A 23,727-nucleotide genomic window follows, 5' to 3' on the forward strand; every position below is an offset into this window, starting at 1 on the left:
GAATCTCCAAGAAGATTGCATATATCAATACAGACATCAAGTTTTACAAAGATGCAAAAAAGAAGCGCATTCCAACCATTATCTTGTCAATTGAGTTTGCGTCTATATATGGCTTGTTTGTGAACACAACTCACTCACCTGAAGGGGCGAGACTCTGAAAACTCGTGCTACCAAATAAACTTGTTGGACTTTAACCTGATTTTGTGAGATTTCCTACTTGTAAGATAAACACAGATTAGATTTTAACTGTAGTTAACTCCAAGCTTCTTTGAATTACATTTAGAACCATAGAATCAAACAGCGCAGAAGTGGCCCTTCGGCCCATCAAATCCACACCAACACATTAGAAATACCTCAACTACCACCTAATCTCATCTTTTGGCACTTGGCCCATAGCCCTGAATGTTATGATGCGCCAAGTGTTCATCTAGATACTTTTTAAAGGATGTGAGGCATCCCACCTCCACCACTCTCCCAGGAAGCGCACTCCAAACGGTCACCACCCTCCCCCTGCACCTCCCCCCCCCCCCCACCCTCACCCTCACCGGGTAAAAAAGTTTTTCCTCACACCCTCCTGAACCTCCTGCCCCCCACCTTGAACCTACGTCCCCTCATGACTGACCCTTCAACTAAAGAGAACAACTGCTCCTTATCCAGTCTGTCCATGTCTCTCATAATCTTGTATACCTCGATCAGGTTGTTCATCAGTCTGCTCTAATGAAAACAACCCAAAGCCTTACCCAACCTCTCTTCATAACTTAAATGTTCCATCCCAGGCAGCATCCTGGTGAATCTCCTCTGCACCCCCTCCAGTGCAATCACATCCTTCTGATAATGTGGCGACCAGAACCACACACAGTTATCTAGCTGTGGCCTCACCAAACATCTAAACAACTCCAGCAAGACTTCCCTGCTTTTATAACCTATGTCTCGATTGAAAAAGGCAAGTGTCCCATATGCTTTTTTCACCAACCTACTAACATGCCCTTCCATCTGTGGGCAAACACGCCAAGGTCCCTTCGTTCCTCAGAATTGCCTAATGTCCTACCATTCATTGAATACTTTCTTGCCAAATTACTCCTTCCAAAGTTTTCAGGATTAAATTCCATCTGCCACTTGAACATTCTGTCTCTATCTTCTTGTAGCCTCATTGTTAACAATCCATCCAATCTTTGTGTCATCCGCTAATTTACTAATCATATCCCCACATAGTCATCAATGTCATTTATATAAATGATAAACAGGGGGCCCAACACAGATCCCTGTGGTACACCACTGGACACTGGCTTCCAGTCATTAAAGCAGCCTTCTCATCACCCTCTGTCTCCTACAGGTGAGCCAATTTGGAATCCACCTTATTAAATTACCCTGTATCCCATGTGAATTTACCTTCTTTACAATCTCCCATGTGGGACCTCGTCAAAGGCTTTGCTGAAATCCATATAAACTACATTGGCTGCACCACCCTCATCTACACACCTGGTCACCTTCTCAAAAAAAATCAATCAAATTTGTTAAGCATGACTTCCTCTGACAAAGCCATGCTGACTCTCCCTGATCAAGCTTTGCCTCTTGAAGTGTATATAGATGCTTTCCTTCAGAATTTTCTCCAATAGTTTCCCTATCACTGATGTGAAACTTACTGGTCTGTAGTTGCCTAGTTTATCTCTAAATCCTTCTTAAATAGCGGAACCACATTAGCTGTTTTCCAGGCGTCTGGCATCTCCCCCATGGCTAGGGAGGGTTTGAAGATTTGGGTCAGAGCCCCTGCAATCTCCTCCCTTGCCCCCACAGCAGCCTAGGGCACAATTCATATGGACCTGGAGATTTATCCACTTTTAAGGCTCCCAACGCCTCCAATACCTTGTCCTTTCCTAATCCAATTTGCTCAAGAACCTCACAGTCTCTCCCTGAAACCCATATCATCATCCTCACTCTCTTAGGTGAAAACAGATATGAAGTATTTATTCAACGCTCTACCAATGTCCTCTGGCTCCACCCACAGATTGCCTCTTTGCTCCCAAATGAGCCCTGAACTTTCCCTGGTTATTCTCTTCTTGGGATTTTCCCTACTTTTACCAGCCAGAGCTTTCTCATATCCCCTCTTTGCATTCCTAATTGCTTTCTTAAGCTTAAGGAAGCAACTTCGACTTCAGGAAGCTTAGTGGAGGGCATGCCCCTATCCACATCAATGGGGACGAAGTAGAAATGGTCGTGAGGTTCAGGTTTTTAGGTGTTCACATCACCATCAATCTCCTCTGGTTCCCCTGATGCCGACACTACAGTTAAGAAAGCCCACCAACCCCCACTACTCTCTCAGAAGATGAAGGAAATTTGGCATGTCAGCTATGATTCTCACCAACTTTTACAGATGTGCCATAGAATGCATTCTTTCTGGTTGTATCACAGCTTGGTATGGGCTCCTGCTCTGCCCAAGACTGCAAGAAACTACAAAGGTTGTGAATGTAGCCCAATCCATCATGCAAACTGGCCTCCCATCCACTGATTCTGTCTACACTTCCTGCTGCCTCAGCAAAGCAGCCAATATAATCAAGGACCCCACGAACCCCGGACATTCTCTCTTCCACCTTCTCCCATCAGGAAAAGGATACAAAAGTCTGAGGTCATGTACCAATCGACTCAAGAACAGCTTCTTCCCTGATGCTGTCAGACTTCTGAATGGACTTACCTTGCATTAAGTTGATCTTTCTCTGCAAAGTTCCAGGAGAATCAGGGGGCCATCACTAAGGAGAAGCTTCTGGGGAAACTGAAAGATCTGACGGTGGATAAGTCACCTGGACCAGATAGACTAAACCCCCAGGCTCTAAAAAAGAGAGCTGAGAAAATTGTGGAGGCATTAGTGGTGATCTTTCAGGAATCACTGGAGGCAGGAAGGGTCCCAGAGGACTGGAAAATAGCTAATGTAACACCACTGTTCAAGAAGGGAGGGAGGCAGCAGATGGGAAATTATAGGGCGGTTAGCCTGACTTCAGTCATTGGCAAGATTTTAGAGCCCATTATTAAAGATGAGATCGCACAGTGCTTGGAAGTGCTTGATAAAGTAGGACTGAGTCAGCACAGCTTTGTCAAGGAGAGATCATGTCTGACAAATCTGAGGTAACAAGGAAGTTAGATAAAGGAGAACCAGTGGATGTGATTTATTTAGATTTCCAGAAGGCCTTTGACAAGGTGCCGCATCAGAGACTGTTAAATAAGTTAAGAGCCCATGGTGTTAAGGGTAAAATCCTGGCATGGATTGAGGATCGGCTGACTGGCAGAAGGCAAAGATTGGGGATAAAGGGGTCTTTTTCAGGATGGCAGCCGGTGATTACTGGTGTGTCTCAGGGGTCAGTGCTGGGACCACAACTTTCCACAATATATATTAACGATTTGGAGAAAGGAACTGAAGGCACTGTTGTTAAGTTTGCGGATGATATGAAGGTATGTAGAGGGGCAGATAGTATTGAGGAAGCAGGGGACGTGGACAGATTAGGAGAGTGGGCAAAGAAATGGCAGATGGAATACAAAGTGGAAAAGCATGAGATTACGCACTTCGGAAAGAGGAAGGGAAAAATAGACTATTTTCTAAATGGGGAAAATGCTTAGGAAATCAGAAGCATAAAGGGACTTGGGAGACATTGTTCAAGATTCTCTTAAGGTTAATGTGCAGGTTCAGTCGGCAGTTAGGAAGGCAAATGAAACGTTAGCATTCATGTCGAGAGGGCTAGAATACAAGAGCAGGGATGTACTTCTGAAGCTGTGTAAGGCTCTGGTTAGACCCCATTTGGACTATTGTGGGCAGTTTTGGGCCCCATATCTAAGGAAGGATGTGCCGGCCTTGGAAAGGATCCAGAGGAGGTTCACAAGAATGATCCCTGGAATGAAGAGCTTGTCGTAAGAGGAAAGGTTGAGGACTCTAGATATGTACTTGTTGGAGCTTAGAGAGATGAGGGGGATCTTATTGAAACTTACAGAAAACTGTGAGGTCTGGATAGAGTGGATGTGGAGAGGATGTTTTCACTAGTAGGAAAAACTAGAACTAGAGGGCACAACCTCAGGCTAAAGGGGCGAATCTTTAAACCAGAGATGAGGAGGAATTTCTTGAGCCAGAGAACGGTAAATCTGTGGAACTCTTTGCTGCAGAAGGCTGTGGAGGCCAGGTCATTGAGTGTCTTTAAGACAGAGATAGATAGGTTCCTGATTAATAAGAGGATCAGGGGTTATGGGGAAAAGGCAAGAGAATGGGAATGAGAAAAATATCAGCCATGATTGAATGGTGGAGCAAAGCTGATGGGCCAAATGGCCTAATTCTGCTCCTATGTCTTATGGCTAAATTACTTATTTGTGTTTCTATGTTCACCTGACTTCTCAAAGAAAGCAAAAAGAGTGAATATTAATCAAGATCTGCTGTCAGTCAGCACAGAAGGAATTAGCACAAGAACTTCTCTGCTGTGTCTTTATCACCAGGATTTGCACCATCTCTTTTCAAAGGCTTATTTCGTAAGACACAGAACTTAAAGCAAAGCCAGAAACAGATGGATTATAAAGCACTGACCACCGCTCTTTATAAATGATCGGTAAAGGAAATAAAAGCAGCCTTCATTCAGGAAACATCTGTTTGATGCTCTCATTTTCAAACAGGTCATTGGGTTGATTACGAGTCAATTAGTCAACAAAACAAAGTGTGGGAATATTTGGAGGGGGCAGAATGCAGAGCTATCAAACAGCACTGAGCGACACCAAGCTCTAAGCTAACCTCCTCATATTCCCCAGCTCCCGAGGGAGATCCAGGCTGCAGCAACTGGCCCGCATTTCATTGTCTTGAGTGGAAATTTGAAGTCATTTCCAATCCTTAAAAGAGAAATGAAAGTGTCACTTTGTAAGAGGGAAGTAGCTGTACGTTCAGTGACTGGATGACTGAATATTTGGTTTTATTTCGGGGAAGAATGAAGATTGCGGCAAAGTTTTCTGTTCTCATAAAAGGCAGAAGGTGGACAAACATTTGTATTTAGTCAAATTCTCTTTGAGGACAGTTTGTAAATGACCAGGAAATCTCCATCATTAATTTGTGCTGAGTTAGAGCTTCTGCTCAAAGTTACACTGGTCTCTACAATTGTCCGAACAATACCTGGGCATGGAAGGAATAAAGCACCACTGACCTGAGCCCTGATACTGTGCCTGCAGATAGTGGACAACAGTGCAGGGGTTTGGACTCAGTTATGATCACACCCTGTCCAGAATCCTGCCAAATTTCACCATCCAGTCTCTCAGATTAGGAACAGCTACCTTGATGTGTTAGCTGAAGATAAACAGTACCTTCAACTGTTGAGAGCAACATGTGACAAAATGAAGCAAACTGGTTAAAAATGAGTGAGAGCCAAATGCAAAGCACTATGATATATTGAAGTCAATCCATCAGAATGCGGAAATGTATAGGTGTGACTGCTGATGGTTTTAAAACTACTGAAATAATTTGACTGAGCACCTGAGTAAGCCACAATAAATGAGAATTTATAAAGTGACTTCAGGTTACAGGAATTGATTTAGCTCCTCCTTTTGGCTCTGTTTTAAATAAAGTTCTGACCTTCTCTCCCTCATTCTATTTTTTTCCTGTTCCTCTCTCTCTCTGTTTCATCTATTTTTAATTCTGATCATCTGCCTGGCTGGAGTTCCAATCTCAGGCTAGGCGTGTGGTGCAGGGACTGGAGGATAGAGAGCAAAGCTTTGGTACTTCCTCCAGGGAGGAAGGGAAGGAGCAAAGGGAAGATCTGAATTATTGCCCCTTTGACTTTCTCTTTCTCTCATACTCCACCGTTTCCGGACTGCACACAATAATCATCTCGAACAGGAAACAGCTTCCATTTATATTCTGTCTTGCATATCAAAGAAATTTTAAAATGTTAATAAAGCCTTGCATTTCTATAGCGCCATTTCTGACCTCAGCAAAGTGTCTCTCCGCCAATGATTTAAATTGAAGTGTAGTCACTATAGTAATGTGATAATGACCAATCTATTTTTATGATGTTGGTTGAGGGATAACAATTAGAACAGAGAACCCAACAGTGCAGAAACAGGCCCTTCAGCCCATCAAGTCTGCACCAACCACAGCCCCACCCAGGCCCTATCCCTACACATTTACCCGCTAATCCCTCTAAACTACACATTCCAGGACACTAAGGGGCAATTTTAGCATGGCCAATCAACCTAACCCATACATCTTTGGACTGTGGGAGGAAACCGGAGCACCCGGAGGAAACCCACACAGACACAAGGAGAATGTGCAAACTCCACACAGACAGTGACCCGAACCGGGAATTAAACCCAGGTACCTGGAGCTGTGAAGCAGCAGTGCTAACCCACTGTGCCACCATGCCGTCCATGTTTGTGTGTTGATTGATTAGGGATAACTCCCCTACTAGTCTTTCAGGAATGTTATAGGATCTTGTAGCCCTGACTGAAGGTAGATGGTAAATTTCCTGCTCTTTCAGCCCCATTGGTGAACTGCACTTGTGTGTGTTGGTGTTTTGGTGTCAGTGTTATATCCCTATTGCCAAGCCAAGAATGCCATCCCACCACCCCTAAATCCATAGTTATCCATTGGGGGTCTGTGACTGTTAAAGTACCTGATTGTTTCGGAAACATATTATCAGATGTTATATTTAATAAATCCCCACTTTAAGTTGCTCCACTTTAAGTCATTTCACTTTAAAATCACGCAGTATTTAGGGTCGGTAGTCCTGCTTTGCATCTTCAATTTCAATTTAACACAATTTCACGTCGTTGCATGTCAGCTTACTTTGTTTTGTGCTATTTCGCACCAATGTGACGTTGGGTCTCATTACCCAATGGGTACAATTCCAAAGCAAGTGTGATCTCAGGCATCCATTTGCAACCAAGGGAATCACAATTCTATTTCTAAAATCTCTAAATAATGTTCTCAATGAAGAATATCCAAAACAACAGGAAGAAGTTGAAGCCTGGTCTTCTCATTTCTCTGTAGGAATCTATGAGCTGTTTTAGCTTTGGAGTTTTCATCTGCTGTGGAGCTTTACACCAGATGAAAAAAAGAGATCATATTAAAGCAGAGTGAGAAGTCTCACAACAACAGGTTAAAGTCCAACAGGTTTATTTGGTATCACAAGCTTTCACAGCACTGCTCCTTCATCAGGTGAGTGTCATCAGACACACCTTCAGACTAACCTGGTGAAGGAGCAGCGCTCCGAAAGCTCATGATACCAAATAAATCTGTTGGACTTTAACCTGGTGTTGTGAGACTTCACCCCAGTCCAATGCCAGCATCTCCACATCTTATTAAAGCTGATGAGAGAGGCATCTGTTGAAGGTGGCTAACCAACATGAGCAGCATCGAGGAGTTAATGACTCACTTGGAATCTTTAGGGGGTCCCTGGAGAGGCCAACATCACCACTGGCCCATAGTGACTGACCAAAATGGGAGAAGGTCCATTCAGGAAGGCACCAAAGAGAGACTTCATTGGGAACATGCAGAGGCACAGGCAGTGACAAACTGGCACTGAGATTGAAAAAACTTCCTAATACATTTAACCGACCCTCCAAGCAACACATATCTTACATATGACAGAGACTGCAGATCACACATTGGATTTATCAGCCATCAGAACCCACCAAACTGAGTGGAAGCAAGTCGTCCCCTAACCTAAGGGACAGCCCAAGAATGAGGGGAGATTGGTGAGTGTTACCTAATTTTATTTATACAACATGGACGGGAGTTTCCAGCCAAGCTTGCCCCAAATCTGGAAAATCCCACCTGAGATCAATGGATCTTTGCATGGTCCCCCTACCCGCTATGATTCTTGTGGCGGGCAGGACAGGAAAATTCCCCACTATGTCTTTCATATTTAGAGATTTGTTTGATTATGCAAGTTATTTCAGCTGGGAGTGCCCAACACTGCACATGTATGACAGCAGTTCAACTTGTGCATGGGTTTTCCAAGACAGAAATGTCCAAAAGAACTTAATTCCAGCTTTAATTTTGATTCCTGTGGAAATTCATCATTTACATGCAGTTGTTTCACTTAAAAGTCATGACTTTCAGGGATACAACCACAACTTAAGGGCTCTGTTAGGGACAGGAGCGGGTTAGTTTAAGCAGCTCTGATTTCTCCTCCCACCACTTGTGCAAAGATGTAATGATTTACTTCCCCCTTTATAAATGGTGGTGTATTTGTCAACTCATCAGTTTTGATGTGACCCAATTTTCCATTAATAATTCCACAGCCAGATACGATGAACTCAGAGGGTTAGATCATTTTCAAACTCAAGCAGGTTACTCCATAGCTCCTACACACCTGTAGAGTGAAAAAGGGACAAAGGCAAGACAGATGCACAGGGCAAAGACCACACAGAGAAAAAAAACATTGTTTGATATGAGTCCAGAATCTAGAATCAAAGTACAATAGTGCGTTCCTTCACAGAGCTCAACAGGGTGAGAACTAATGCTGGATAACTCATTTTCCCAGTGAAGTTGACTGCCACGGTGAGACAGGCTTGCAAAGGGGAGGCATTCCTGTAGCTGATGGGGCAGAAATTTCATCTGAAACAGGATGGATGCTGCTTGAGAATGGTAAAAATGGCAGAGTACATTTGCAGCTCCTCAAGGCAATATGACTGGCTCCCCCAGCTGGGGTGCACATCACATCACTCCCACCTCTCTAGTCAAGCTTTGACAAAGGATGTGTATCCTTTCTTCTATGTTGCTGAGATTGTTAATGTTCTAATCATTAAATCTTAAAGAGAGGTTGTGGGGTCCTTTGTCCTAGGAGACAGATTAGCTCTGGTTGGCTAGTTTGTTTTATGAAATTTGATTTGATTTATTATTGCTATTATTAGTATACAGTGAAAAATATTGTTTCTTATGTGCTATGCAGACAAAGCATACCGTTCATAGAGAAGGAAAGGGGAGAGTGCAGAATGTAGTGCTACAGTCATGGCTAGGGTGTAGAGAAAGATCAACTTAATGCAAGGTAAGTCCTTTCAATGGTCTGATTGCAGCAAGGAAGAAGCTGTTCCTGAGTCGGTTGGTAATTATGCTGGCTACTTTTCCAAGGCAGCGGGGAGTGTAGATAGTGTCAATGATGGGAGGCTGGTTTGTGTGATGTACTGGGCTTCATTCACAACCATTTGTAGTTTCTTGCAGTCTTGAACAGAGCAGGAGCCATTGCAAGCTGGGATCAACCAGAAATAATGTTTTCTTGGTGCAACTGTAAAAGTTTGAGAGAGTTGTAGCAGACATACCAAATTTCCTTAGTTTCCTGAGAAGGTAGAGGCATTGGTGGGCTTTCTTAACTATAGTGTGGGCATGGAGGGACCAGACAGGTTGATGGTAATCTGGTCACCTAAAAACCTGAGTATGTCCTAGGTGCGTTGGGCCCTTGGTTACACTGGCTGCTTTTCTGAGGCACTGGAGTGTAGACGGAGTCAATGGATGGGAGGCTGATTTGTGTGATGGACTGGGCTTTTTTCACTACCCTTTGTAGTTTCTTGTGGTCTTGGACAGAACACAAGCCATATAAAGCTGTGTTACAACCAGAAAGAATGCTTTCTATGGTGCATCTGTAAAAGGTGATGAGAGTCGTAGCTGACATGCCAAATTTCCTTAGTCTTCTGAGAAAGTAGAGGTTTTGTAGTTGGCCTTTGTACAGTTCCCTTTGAATTATTTGCTGTCCACAGGGAATCACTGGGGTCCTTTCAGAGATAATAGGATATCAGTTTCTGCAAAATTGCCATATTAGTTAGTATTGTTCGACAGTCATAGACAGACCTAATTTCAACCATTTTAACAAGAGTGTTTGAAAACTTTTTAAAATTTAAGAAATTAACTCAGAGGATATCCATATACATTTTATAAAAATATTGACTGAGGTGTTAGCCCCCTGACAACTTACTGTAAAGGGAAAGACCAACATGAATTATAGAGTGGTGGTATAATTAGCCAAATATCAATTGGAATGATATTAGAGTAAAGGATAAGGTGGGGAGGAATTTGTGAACTATGTTCAGGAGAACTTCCTTGACCCAGTATGTTCTCATTCCAATGAGGAAGAAAGCATTGCTGGATCTGCTGCTGGGAAACATATTGGGTCAAGCATCAATTGAGGAACACTGGGGTAATCATGGATTAGAATGGACAACAGCAAGGACCAATCTTGAAGTAGAACTTCCAAATGGGAAAGGGTTAACTCCAATGGGATGAGACGGGAATTTAGCCAAGTTAAAGTGAAACCAAAGATTAACAGGAAAACCTGGGTCGGAACAATAGATGTAAATGTTTCAAATCTAATCATTTCTTCAGAACTGAAGAAGAGGTGCACAAGATTATGACCGGTTAAGATAAAGTAAAAAATGAAAAGCTTCAATTTTATTTATTAATGTCACATATAGGCTGACATTAACACTGCAATGAAGTTACTGTGAAAATCCCCTAGTCGCCACACTCTAGCACCTGTTTGGGTACACTGAGGGAGAATTTAGCATGGCCAATGCATCTATCCGGCATGTCTTTTGGACTGTGGGAGAAAACAGGAGCAAATTTATGCAGACACGGAGAGAACGTGCAGACTTCAAGTGACACAAGCTGGGAATCAAACCCAGGTCCCTAGTGCTGTGAGGCAGCAATGCCAACCACTGTGCCACCATACAACCCAATCTTGCAGCTGTTCTTATTGACAGATTAGACGATGGCTAGGGGCTGGGGGAAGTGGGGTGCAGATTTAATGTTTTGGGGAAGAAATACAGAGGGATTCTGAAGAGAGACCTTCTAATACAGTGCATCACGGAATCATACAGCGTAGAAGAGACCCTTCAGCTCACTGAGTCCACACTGACAGGTTAGAAAACAGCTGAACTCCCACTTAATCCCATAGTCTTAAAGGTTATGATGTGCAAAGTGCTCATCCAGGTGCTTCTTAAACGATGTGAGGCAACCCAGCGCCACCACCCTCCCAGGCAATGCATTCTAGACAGTCACCATCCTCTGAGTAACCTTTCTTCATAACTTAGATCCCAGGCAACATCCTGGTGAATCTCCTCTGCACCCCCTCCAGTGCAAAGTTTACCGATGATATCACATTGGGTGGGAGGGTAAACTGTGATGAGGATGCAGAGATCCTTCAGAATGATCTAGACAGGTTGGGTGAGTGGGCTAATCAATGGCAGATGCAGTATAATTTGGATAAGTGTGAGGTTATTCACTTTGGAAACAGAAACAAGGTGGCAGATTACTACCAGAATGGCTGTAAATTGGGAGAGGGGGAGTGTGCAGAGGGATCTGGGTGTCCTTGTGCACCAGTTGCTGAAGATAAGCATGCAGGTGCAGCAGGCGGTGAAGAGGTTTCGAGTACAGGAGCAGGGATGTGTTGTTGCAATTATACAGGGGCCTTGGTGAGGCCACACCTAGAGTATTGTGCGCAGTTTTGGTCTCCTTTTCTGAGGAAGGATGTTCTTGCTCTCGAGGGAGTGGAGCGAAGGTTTACCAGGCTGATTCCAGGGATGGTGGGACTGATGTATGAGGAGAGATTGACTGGGTTAGGATTGTTTTCACTGGAGTTCAGATGAATGAGGGAGAATCTCAGAGACTTATAAAATTCTAACAGGATTAGACAGGTAAATGCAGGGAGGTTATCCCTGATGATGAGGGAGTCCAGAACCAGGGGTCACACTCTGAGGATTCAGGGTAGACCATTTAGGACAGAGATGAGGAGACATTTCTTCATACAAAGAGTGGTGAGCCTGTGGAATTCATTACCACAGGGAGTAGTTGATGCCAAAACATTGAAAGTATTCAAGAGGCAGCTGGATATAGCACTTGGGGTAAATCGGATCAAAAGTTATGAGGAGAAAGCAGGATTAGGCTATTGAGTTGGATGATCAGCCGTGATGGTGATGAATGGTGGAGCAGGCTTGAAAGGCTGAATAGCCTCATCCTACTCCTATCTTCTACGTTTCTATGTAATCATAGAAACTCTACAGTGCAGAAGGAGGCCACTTACCAATCGACCATAATCCCACCGAGGCCCTATCCCAATAACACATGTATTTACCCTAGCTAGGCCCCCTGACACTAAGGGGCAATTTAGCATGGCCAATCCACCTAACCCGCACATCTTTGGAGTGTGGGAGGAAACCAGAGCACCCGGAGGAAACCCACACAGACAATGGGAAGAACATGCAGACTCCACACAGACACTGACCCAAGCCGGGAACCCCGAACCCGGGTCTCTGACACAGTGCCACCGTGCTGCCCTTAATCATATCATCCAAACAAACAACTGCAAGCTTCCATCGATTCCACTTACAGCTTACATTTAAAATAGCAGGAATATTTCAGAAATACTGGGAGCTGTGCAAATAACCAGCAGAGTCGGACTTAACACTTTTGAGGGCCCCGTGCTCTCCCTCTTTGTATGCCCCCTATGACATCATATCCCCCTACCCCACCCAGCAGTGAGGGCCTCGCACTTGCCTACCCAGCCTCCTCAGCGAGGGCCTCGCTCTTGCCTGCCCGGCCTCCTCAGCGAGGGCCTCGCTCTCGCCTACCCAGCCTCCTCAACCTTGGCTTTTGGTCAGGTTGCCTACAGCTCCCTCAAAAATATGCAAATTCAGAGATACCATGTTCTGATTGAGAAATTGCTATAAGATCATCAGTGTCTCCCGCCAGTCCTCAACTGATCAGGGCCACACACTACAGAGCTCTGTGTTTCATTGCAAATCCACCTCAGTAACACAATTCAAATAATTGCCTCCACACTGTCCTCCATCAAACACTCCCAGGACAGGTACAGCACGGGGTTAGATACAGAGTAAAGCTCCCTCTACACTGTCCCCCAAACACTCCAGGAAGTGGACTAAGGGAACAGCAGGGTCAGACACCATAAAGGCAATTTGGACTGGAGGCAGAACTATAGGTCCGATTTTTAATGAATAAGAACATAAGAAATAGGAGCAGGAGTAGGCCATCTAGCCCCTCAAGCCTGCCCCACCATTCAATAAGATCGTGGCTGATCTGTCGTGGCTCAGTTCCACATTCCTGCCCTCTCCCCATAACCCTTAATACCCTTGCCTATCAAAAACCTATCAATCCGCGTCTTAAAAATATTGAGCGAGGCAGCCTCCACCACTTCAACGGGCAGAGAATTCCAGAGATTCACCACCCTTTGAGTGAAGAAGTTCCTCCTCAACTCCGTTCTAAACCGCCCCCCCTTTATCTTGAGGCTGTGCCCTCTAGTCCTACTGTCCTTTCTGAGCGGGAAGAGCCTCTCCACCTCTATCCTATCCATCCCATTCAACATTTTATATGTCTCAATGAGATCTCCCCTCATTCTTCTAAACTCTAACGAGCACAAGCCTAGTTTATTCAGCCTCTCCTCGTAGTTCAACCCCCTCAACTCCGGCATCAGCCTAGGAAACCTCCTCTGCACTCCCTCCAAGGCCAAAATATCCTTGCCTAAGTGCAGCAACCAAAACTGCACACAGTACTCCAGCTGCAGCCTCACCAGTGCCCTATACAGCTGCAGCAAGACCTCCCTACTTCTATATTCAATCCCCCTCGCTATGAAGGCCAGCATCCCATTCGCCTTCCTGACCACCTGCTGCACCTGCAAGCTGGGTTTTTGCGACTCATGCACAAGGACCCCGAGGTCCCTTTGCACCGTCGCATGCTGCAGTTTTTCGCCATGTAAGTAATAGTCCTTCCTACCAAAGTGGACAACCTCACATTTGCCAACATTAAATTCCATTTGCCAGTTACATAAGAACATAAGAAATAGGAGCAGGAGTAGGCCATCTAGCCCTTTGAGCCTGCCCCGCCATTCAATAAGATCATGGCTGATCTGTCGTGGCTCAGTTCCACTTTCCCGCCCTCTCCCCATAACCCTTAATCCCTTCTCTTATCAAAAACCCATCAACCCGCTTCTTAAAAATATTTAGCGAGGCAGCCTCCACCACTTCAACGGGCAGAGAATTCCAGAGATTCACCACCCTTTGAGTGAAGAAGTTCCTCCTCAACTCCGTTCTAAACCGCCTCCCCTTTATCTTGAGGCTGTGCCCCCTAGTCCTACTGTCTTTTTTGAGCGGGAAGAGTCTCTCCACCTCTATCCTATCCATCCCATTCATCATCTTATACGTCTCAATGAGATCTCCCCTCATTCTTCTAAACTCTAACGAGTACAAGCCTAGTTTATTCAGCCTCTCCTCATAGCTCAATCCCCTCAACTCCGGTATCAGCCTAGTAAACCTCCTCTGCACTCCCTCCAGGGCCAAAATATCCTTGCGCAGGTGCGGCGCCCAAAACTGCACACAGTACTCCAGCTGCGGCCTCACCAATGCCCTATACAGCTGCAGCAAGACCTCCCTACTTTTATATTCAATCCCCCTCGCTATGAAGGCCAGCATCCCATTCGCCTTCCTGACCACCTGCTGCACCTGCAAGCTGGGTTTTTGCGATTCCTGGCCCATTCACCCAGCCTATCTAGATCCTTCTGCAGACTCTCCACACCCTCCGCACACTTTGCCGTTCCACCAATCTTGGTGTCATCAGCAAATTTCGACACCCTACACTCGGTTCCCTCCTCCAGAGGATCTATATAAATGGTAAATAGCTGAGGCCCCAGCACCAACCCCTGGGGCACTCCACTAGTCACCATCCGCCAATCCGAATAGCACCCATTGACCCTCACTCTCTGCCTATTTGACAGCCAATCCTCTATCCACGCTAACACCGTACCCCCAACTCCATGCCCCCTAACCTTCTGTAATAACCTCTTGTGAGGCACCTTGTCAAACACCTTCTGAAAATCAAGAAACACCACATCCACCGGCTCTCCTCTATCCACCGCCCTAGACACATCCTCATAGAATAATTTTGTCTGTTTTCACAAATGAGTTGTTGGGCTGCAGCAATATCCAGAGACTGGCTTCCAATAACCAGAACCATCTTCCTTTGGAGAGACTCCCCAGTCCCATTTTATAATGGCTCTTTGTTGCAACACAGTCAAATTTTGCCTTACAGTCAAGGACGAACACTTTTTTCAGAATAAATCTCCCTCTACACTGTTTGCACCATCCCAGATTAAGGATATTTTTACATTCTAACTCTTTTACTGAAGGTGCTAATGGAACCCAAACCAACTGACCAATTCATCCATAGAATTAAGGTTACTGACCTTTTTGATTACAGAAGCATCACCAGCAATTCCAACAATTCCCTGGAGAGTATTAACCAAGGAGGAGAAAGCTAAATGAATGTGATGGAGATTGGAATACGTATAGAAGTTGTCAACATTGGGGAAGTGAGGTTAATGGAAGAGCATGGGACAATATGGGGAAGCCAGGTGAGTAAGTCTTACTGCAGGATCTACAAAGATTTACATGAATTGAAGTGAATATCAAGAATCACCTTGTAGAACTGGGGGAAAAATGGGGTTAATGAAAGAAATATTTGTGGAGATACTTGGGCCAGAAAAAGCCCTGTGTAACAAATGTAACTCTATCAAACTTCATCACCACTATTCCTCTCATTAACAAGTACTTTCATGTCAGCCTTTTTTAAGTACCTCTATCATTTTTTCATTCATTACAAATTCTTGCTTTTCACCCTTGGGATCGCATCTAATAACAATCACATACCTGTAAAATATTTATCAGGTTCTGACAGATTTGCCCACACAACCATCCTGGTATTCCTTTTGTTCTTAATTTTTTTTCCCCCCCATTCAACTTTTTTTTTTGATTCTTATAAACTTCTTTCTTTCACTTTCATTCATCTCTAAGTTTCCTTTCCTAAATTTAAAAAAAACTTATACACTGAGTTTTTAAAAAAACTCCTTCACTGTTGTTTCAGTCATGAAAATAAACTCTTCCTTCTAACTCACTTCTGCTGGATTACCTGCCTGTCTCAGGTAAATCCACAACTTTATGGTAGCTTCTCATGCTCACTTTATTTGCTCAGATCTTCCTTCAGTTAATGCAATATATTGCACCTTTGTACATTCTGGTCTTGAGTCCTTTGATATCTTGCCTCTCCCATCTCTATAACCTTCCCCACCTCACAATCCTTTGAGATTGGTGCATTCTTTCCAAGCTGGTCCCTTACCCATCCCCCAGACTTGAAACATTGTGGAAAGAGAACAGAACCAGAGGCTGTCAGACCTGCTGACATTTTCCAGCATTTTCTGTTTTTGTTTCAGATTCTAGCATTTGCAGTGATCTGCTTTGACCCAAATTCCATTGGCAGCTGTCTGAGCCCTACTTTCTGGAATTCCAACCCTGTGTGCTCCTTTAAGTTACTCCTCAAACCATGTTAATTTGGTGAAGCTTCTAGACACCTTCTTAACACCTGATAAGATGAGGTGTCAAATTTTATAATGCTCATAATCCATGCATTTTGGAACATGTTTACTCTAATGGTGCTACACAAGTGGAACTTATTGTTAAAACGGAAATTTGCATCATGTTTAAAGCTCCAACTAATTCAAAGGTCACAGTGCCGGATACCAGCTTCCTGGTCTCATCTCATCCAGTTGGCACTCTGCTATTAACTGCTGAAACTAGGGAGATACCCCTCTTACCGTCCAGCATTAGCCCATTCAGAACCACAGCAAACAAGGAATACAGAATTTTTATTTAATTATTATTTCAAGTTTCAGGAACGTTTTACATAGGTGAAAATCAAGATGGGAGGGGGCAGTGCTGGTAGACAAAAAGACAAGAAAAAGTTGAAGAGGAATGGATGGGATTGCTACAGCTCAAGGAGGTAGGAGTTGGGATTAAAAAGGATCCTGGAAATGTAGAAAAATTAGCAAACGTTCTTTTTACCTTAAAAGCCACACCCACTGTGGAGTGTGAACTGAGTTCACTGAGGGACAATCACAATGACACTGTTCCGTCCCTAGCCAAGCAGTCAAGAATACTAACAACCAACGGTTCAATTATCAATGCATGGCAGCAGAGGGTAATGTAGAGCTCTGGTGCATGGTTTTTGACAATCCAGAGAATGCAGACAACACCCTTAGATCACAGAAGTATCAAAATGTAAACATCTGCCTTCAAAGCCAGTGTTCCACACCCAATTTCAGGGAGGAGCATTCAGGGAGGGCAGAATATTGGGTATAGGCGTCGTATACTGACAAGAGGCTAATCAGAAATGTGCCTATTTCATAGGTGAATACTTAGATCATTCAGATGAACAGCGAGAAACATGGCAAAGATTTACATTCATCATTTGACAAAATAAAGTGTGCAATAGTCTGTCCAGATATATATGAAGTGCACAGCAGCATTTCCTCAGTCATTCATGAAGCTAGTTACTGTAGTTTGAAACTAAAGAGGGCACAGCCCAGTGATTAGCGCTGCTGCCTCAGTGCCAGGGACCCTGGTTCAATTCCTGGCTCGAGTCACTGTCTGTGAGGAGTTTGTATGTTCTCCTGGTGTCTGCATGGGTTTCCTCTGGGTGCTCCAGTTTCCTTCCACAGTCCAAAGACATGCAGGTTTGATAGACTGGCCGTGCTAAATTGCCCCTTAGGAGAACTAGCTAGGATAAATGGGGATAGGGCCTGGATGGATGCAAACTTGATGGTCCAAATGGCTTCCTTCTGCCCTGTAGGATTTTGTGTCCATGTCTACTATCTCTGATACTTTCCACTGCTCCTGGTGATAAGGGATTCATGGAAGACAAATAAAGAATTGTTGCTGAAGCATGGGTGCATGTTATCACAACTTGTGGAGAAGTAAAAAAAAGGTTCTCAGAGTTTAGCGCCATTCCAGCGTGGGATAAACTGGGCAACAGTCGATACTGCCACAAGTCAGAGCCTAGGATTCTCAATATTAGACTGTTTTCCAGAGAATAGAATCTACAGAGACAGGACAGAAACCTCATCTGAGAAGTTGATATTTTACAGTCAATCATTGTCTCATTAAGCACAGTTAAAGTTCCTCCAGCGAGCCACTCTCGACCACACTGCACATTTTGGAGCCCACCCGTGAAGGACAGTGGGCCAAGCTCAATCCCTGAGATATATACTGGGGCAGGGCAGTGACATAAACAACAGATGGAGAATCTTCAAACATAGTTTCAGGAGAGGGTCAGCAATATTTACTAATGTGTTGTGCCCTTTCCCTTCATTTAAAGTCTCCATACAATGCACAGCACAATCATGAGGAGAGCTGGATAGCTGCTTCTCAGATTTGGCTAGTGAAAAACCCATTCAAACACCAGGAGACAGGATAGAGAATTCCAAGTGAGATTAAAGGAACTTCCTGCTCCATTCAAGGAAACTTTCTTCCCCATTAAGACGACTGTGCGAGCAATGTTGAGGCTGCTTACAAAAATGCAGTCTCTGCCCCTTACAGGGCAGCCATTTTATTATATTCACCAACACTTATTCAATGACGGTGGTACCAAGACTGGGTAGATAGGGATTCCAACAGCGTGATCTGCTGTGGTGCTGTAATATGCGATGGTACGACAGACAGTGCCACTGGGTACAGACAGTGTTTATTGATGAGATCATGATTCTCCACTTTACCAAAACAGTGCAATCCAGTCACAATCAAATAGAAAAGCAAAAGGAAACAAAAGGGACGCAAGTTGGAACAAGTCTCCTCAGAAGGCTAACTCTGAATCAGTACTTGGTGATTATCTCCCAGATTTCTTGCAGTATTCAGGGTAGTTAGCACAAGCTTTCTGCATATCTTTCAGAAAGGAAGGCACTCCGCTCTGTGGAAGACAGAATTGTGTTCATGACATCATAATATTGTTACAGTGCACGGTAGACCATAAGACATAGGAGCAGAATTAGGCCATTCAGCCCATCAAGTCTGCTCTCCATTTGCTGATATTTTTCTTATCTCCATTCTCCTGCCTTTTCCCATAACCCCTCATCCCCTTATTAAATCAAGAGCCTATCTATTTCTGTCTTAAAGACACTCAATGACCTGGCCTCCACAGCCTTCTGCGGCAAAGAGTTCCACAGATTCACCACTCTCTGGCTGAAGAAATTCCTCCTCATCTCGGTTTTAAAGAATTGTCCCCTCAGCCTGAGGTTCTGTCCCTCTGGTTCTAGTTTTTCCCTACTCGTGGAAACATCCTCTCCACATCCACACTATCCAGACCTTGCAGTATCCTGCAAGATCCCCCTCACCCTTCTAAACTCCAACAAGAGACCCAGAGTCCTCAACCGTTCCTCATACAATAAACTCTTCATCCCAGGGATCATTCTTCTGAACCTCCTCTGGATCCTTTCCAAGGCCAGCACATCTTTCCTTCGATATATGAGGCCCAAAACTGCTCACAATACTCCAAATGGGGTCTGACCATACCCTTACACAACCTCAGAAGTACATCCCTGCTCTTGTATTCTAGCCGTCTCAACATGAATTGCATTTGCCTTCCTAATTGCCAACTGAACCTGCACTTTAACTTTGAGAGAATCTTGAAAAAAGAACTCCCCAGTCCATGTTTCTGATTTCCCATTTAGAAAATAGTTTGTCTCCATTTCTCCTTCCAAAGTGCATAACCTCAGACTTTTCCACATTATATTCCTTCTGCCACTTCTTTGCCCAGTCTCCTAACCTGTCCAAGTCCTTCTGCAGCCCCCCTGCTTCCTCAATACTACCTGTCCGTCTACATATCTTTGTATCATCTTCAGTTCCTTCCTCCAAATCGTTTATGTATATCGTGAAAAGTTGTGGTCCCAGCACCGACCCCTGAGGCACGTCACTAAACCACCAGTTGCCATCCTGAAAAAAAGACTTTTATTCCCATTCTCTGCCTTCTGCCAGTCAGCCAATCCTCTATCCATGCCAGGATCTTATCCTTAATACCATGGGCTCTTAGTTAACAGTCTCCTATGCAGCAGCTTGTCAAAGGCCTTCTGGCAATCTAAATAAATCACGTCCACTGGTTCTCCTTTATCTAACTTTTGTTACCTCCTCAAAAGAACTCTAACAGATCTGTCAGACATGACAAATCCATGCTGCCTCAGTCCTACTTTATCATGCATTTCCAAGTACTCTGCAATCTCAACTTTAACAATGGACTCTAAAATCTTGCTGGTATTACAACTGATTTTAGAGAAACAGTCTGAAGGTCAAATTGTTAAACAAGCCTTGAACAGGGTTTAAAGACTGTTCTCAATATGGTTCCAGGCTACCAGACCAAAGTGTGCATTTCAATCATCTCTTAGCTCCTGAGGACACCAGGATGCATTTCTGAGCCATATACATTTTGTTCCGAGATAGTAAACACAAACTCATTGACTTGATAAATTTCCTTCCAAACACAACCGAAAAGCCACTGTAAGATGCAAATAAGCTTAACACTTGTGATCAGCACAGCTCATAATCATGGCAACTCCTCACATGCTGAAGCACTGTGCGCCCATTTGCAGAAAGAACTGGACAACATCTTGCCTTGTCTGCAAAAAGGCATTTACAGGGTAGGGAAATAGTAAATCCACAGAGAAGTATCAGGAAAAAAAAAAGCTTCAACCCAGGGAGAGACAAAGAAAAGCATCTAAAAACAATGGTCAGTTTGCTGTAAAGTAACACATTAGCCAAGAATACCATGCTGCAGAAGAAAACTAAGGAATCTTCTCCCTGTAAACCTGATTCCACCCACCACATTTACCTGTTAAAACACTGTGGCATTTCAACAATGGAAGCTATCACAGCTGCAGAGAAAACTCTGCAACCTCAAGACAGCAGAACTTGAATACATATCAGGCCTGCACCAAATATGGGCTAATCTCAATTTACATTTAAGTATAGTTGTACTTTTAATTTGTAACTAATTTTTGTACATTAGTAGCTTTTCTCTTATTCAAGAGCTTCCAGAGCAATAGTGAAATAAGCTAACCTTTGCATGCACAGACACAAACACATGCACACTACCATTCCACGTGCAGAGTAAGGCAGAGTGTTGCATTGGCCATTATACAGTCCTCCAGTCTAGATCCACTTCTTCCCACGGAATGGAAAGATGAATATCAAATCATCTCCTTCCTCTGTAAGCACATGCTAAACACAGAACAGAAATGCAGAGCTGCAGAGATGGCTTGTATGATTTATAAACAGATCCATCTGTGGCAAAAGCGAGAGATATTGAGGGTCTCCCAGTTTGAGTGCTTACTTCACTGCTTCTTCAGCAAAACAAACTGCTTCTCCAAACTTCTCTTTTTTTATTCATTTACAGGATATTGGCATTTCTGGCTAGGTCAGCCAGAAATGTACATCCTTAATTGCCCTGGAGAAAGTGGTGGTGAGCTGCTTCCTTGAACTGCTGAAGTCCAAATGGTGTAGGGGTTTGTGGAAGGGGTAGCAATTAAGTGGACGAGGTCAAGTATGTTTTCCCCTCTTATGGTTCCTTCACCGCCTGACATTTGTGAACGAAGGACAATTGATGGTTTTGGTTAGACTTCTAATTGCAGATTTTTGTTGAATTCAAATTCCATCATCTGCCACGGTGGGATTCAAACCCAAGTTCCCAAAGCACTGCCCCAGAGATTACTAATCCAGTGATGATATTACTATCCCATCACAATGCCCTCATGAAAGTACTGACTCTTCATCAATATCACTAAGTCACCCCTTTATCTGTCAGATCTAACCTGAGACAGTGAATCCTAAGCAATTGCAGGATTTGGGCAACACAGCCAGATTGAGCCCACATAACTATCCTGACATAGCTAATCAGGAGACTGATCTTCAGCTTCTTTGACCTTCTCTCACTCTGCTGGTATTGAGCTATTTCAGTGAAAGAATGAACCTTAATTCTTTATCCATTTGACTGATAATAAACATAAGAACATAAGAAATAGGAGCAGGAGTAGGCCATCTAGCCCTTCGAGCCTGCCCCGCCATTCAATAAGATCATGGCTGATCTGTCGCTGCTCAGTTCCACTTTCCCGCCCTCTCCCCATAACCCTTAATCCCCTCTCTTATCAAGAACCCATCAACCCGCTTCTTAAAAATATTTAGCGAGGCAGCCTCCACCACTTCAACGGGCAGAGAATTCCAGAGATTCACCACCCTTTGAGTGAAGAAGTTCCTCCTCAACTCCGTTCTAAACCGCCTCCCCTTTATCTTGAGGCTGTGCCCCCTAGTCCTACTGTCTTTTTTGAGCGGGAAGAGTCTCTCCACCTCTATCCTATCCATCCCATTCATCATCTTATACATCTCAATGAGATCTCCCCTCATTCTTCTAAACTCTAGCGAGTACAAGCCTAGTTTATTCAGCCTCTCCTCATAGCTCAATCCCCTCAACTCCGGTATCAGCCTAGTAAACCTCCTCTGCACTCCCTCCAGGGCCAAAATATCCTTGCGCAGATGCGGCGCCCAAAACTGCACACAGTACTCCAGCTGCGGCCTCACCAATGCCCTATACAGCTGCAGCAAGACCTCCCTACTTTTACATTCAATCCCCCTCACTATGAAGGCCAGCATCCCATTCGCCTTCCTGACCACCTGCTGCACCTGCAAGCTGGGTTTTTGCGACTCATGCACAAGGACCCCGAGGTCCCTCTGCACCGTCGCCTGCTGCAGTTTTTCGCCACGTAAGTAATAGTCCTTCCTACCATTCTTCCTACCAAAGTGGACCACCTCACACTTGCCAACATTAAATTCCAAAACTCCAGCCACTACTACTTGGCACAACTAGAAGTTGTAAACGTTCATTCTTTGAATAATAACACACATTACCTTCTATAAATAAAGCTATCACATCACCAAAATACTCACTTACCTTTGCTGCCCAGTTAACAAGGAAAGTTGGGATCATACCCCCAGGGTTATCGAAGTAATGCATAAACACTGAAAGAATAAAACAGCAGCTGTAAAACAGACTATACATCAATTCTCCAACAATCTAAATTTTTGGTAACTACAGTATGCCAAAATGTGAAAGGGGCTGACAGAATTTGACTTGGAAAGATGCTGAGTGAAGCCAAGGAATAGCTGTGATCATCTCCAAAGCTCTTCTTTCATCAGACTTTCAATTCTATCCTTAGAGTAAGATACTGACCAGCCTGCAATATAGTTCCATAGGTGACACCTGTCCACCTGCACCTCACTTGATAAAGGATTGAAACTGAGACCTACTGCTCACTCGGCCTTTTCCAACTAAACCATCAGACACTGTGCAATGTCACACCTCCAACTGTTTCCATTAAAGCCATGAGTGGCAACCAGTTCCCAACAGGCCCAGTATCCCAGTGTTATGCCGTGACAACAGCCTCTGTGTCCCAGTGCAGACCATGATGACCACATTGGATCCAGTGTTACACTGTGACAACCAAAGAACAGTACAACAGACAAGAGGCCCTTTGGCCCTCCAAGCCTGCATCGATCAGTGTCCTATCTAGACCAACCGCTTAAATCCCTCTATTCCCCATATATTCACCTTTCTATCCAGGTAAGTCTCAAATGTGGCTAATGTGTCTGCCTCAACCACCTCACTTGGCAGTGCATTCCAGGCCCCCACCACTTTAAAAAAAACATCCCTCGCACATCTCCACTGAACCTCCCCCTCCCCCCCCACCCTTATCTTGAACTTGTGCCCCCTTGTAATTGTCATTTCTGCCCTGGAAAAAAGCTTCCAACTGTTCACTCTATCCATACTGCTCATAACTTCTATCAGGTTGCCCCTCAGCCTCCGTCTCTCCAGGGAGAACAATCCCAGTTTATTCAATCTTTCCTCAT

General features: G+C 44.2%; 1 protein-coding gene across 3 annotated transcripts in view; it reads right to left on the reverse strand.

Annotated features, from left to right (window-relative positions):
• Positions 1–18,507: 18,507 nt before the first annotated feature.
• The window catches only part of pctp (phosphatidylcholine transfer protein), a 29,441-nt gene continuing 24,221 nt past the window's right edge, over positions 18,508–23,727 (reverse strand). For all 3 annotated transcript variants that reach the window (XM_080209243.1, XM_080209245.1, XM_080209244.1), the window contains exons 5-6: positions 22,772–22,839; positions 18,508–18,748 (exon numbers count right to left, since the gene is read on the reverse strand). In XM_080209243.1, coding sequence (XP_080065369.1) covers positions 18,668–18,748; positions 22,772–22,839 — 149 coding nt within the window. In that variant the 3' untranslated portion in view covers positions 18,508–18,667. The remainder of the gene's footprint in view (positions 18,749–22,771; positions 22,840–23,727) is intronic.

Source organism: Carcharhinus amblyrhynchos, chromosome 21 (genome assembly GCF_965287045.1).
Source record: "Carcharhinus amblyrhynchos chromosome 21, sCarAmb.v2.hapA, whole genome shotgun sequence".
Lineage (NCBI taxonomy): Eukaryota > Metazoa > Chordata > Chondrichthyes > Carcharhiniformes > Carcharhinidae > Carcharhinus > Carcharhinus amblyrhynchos.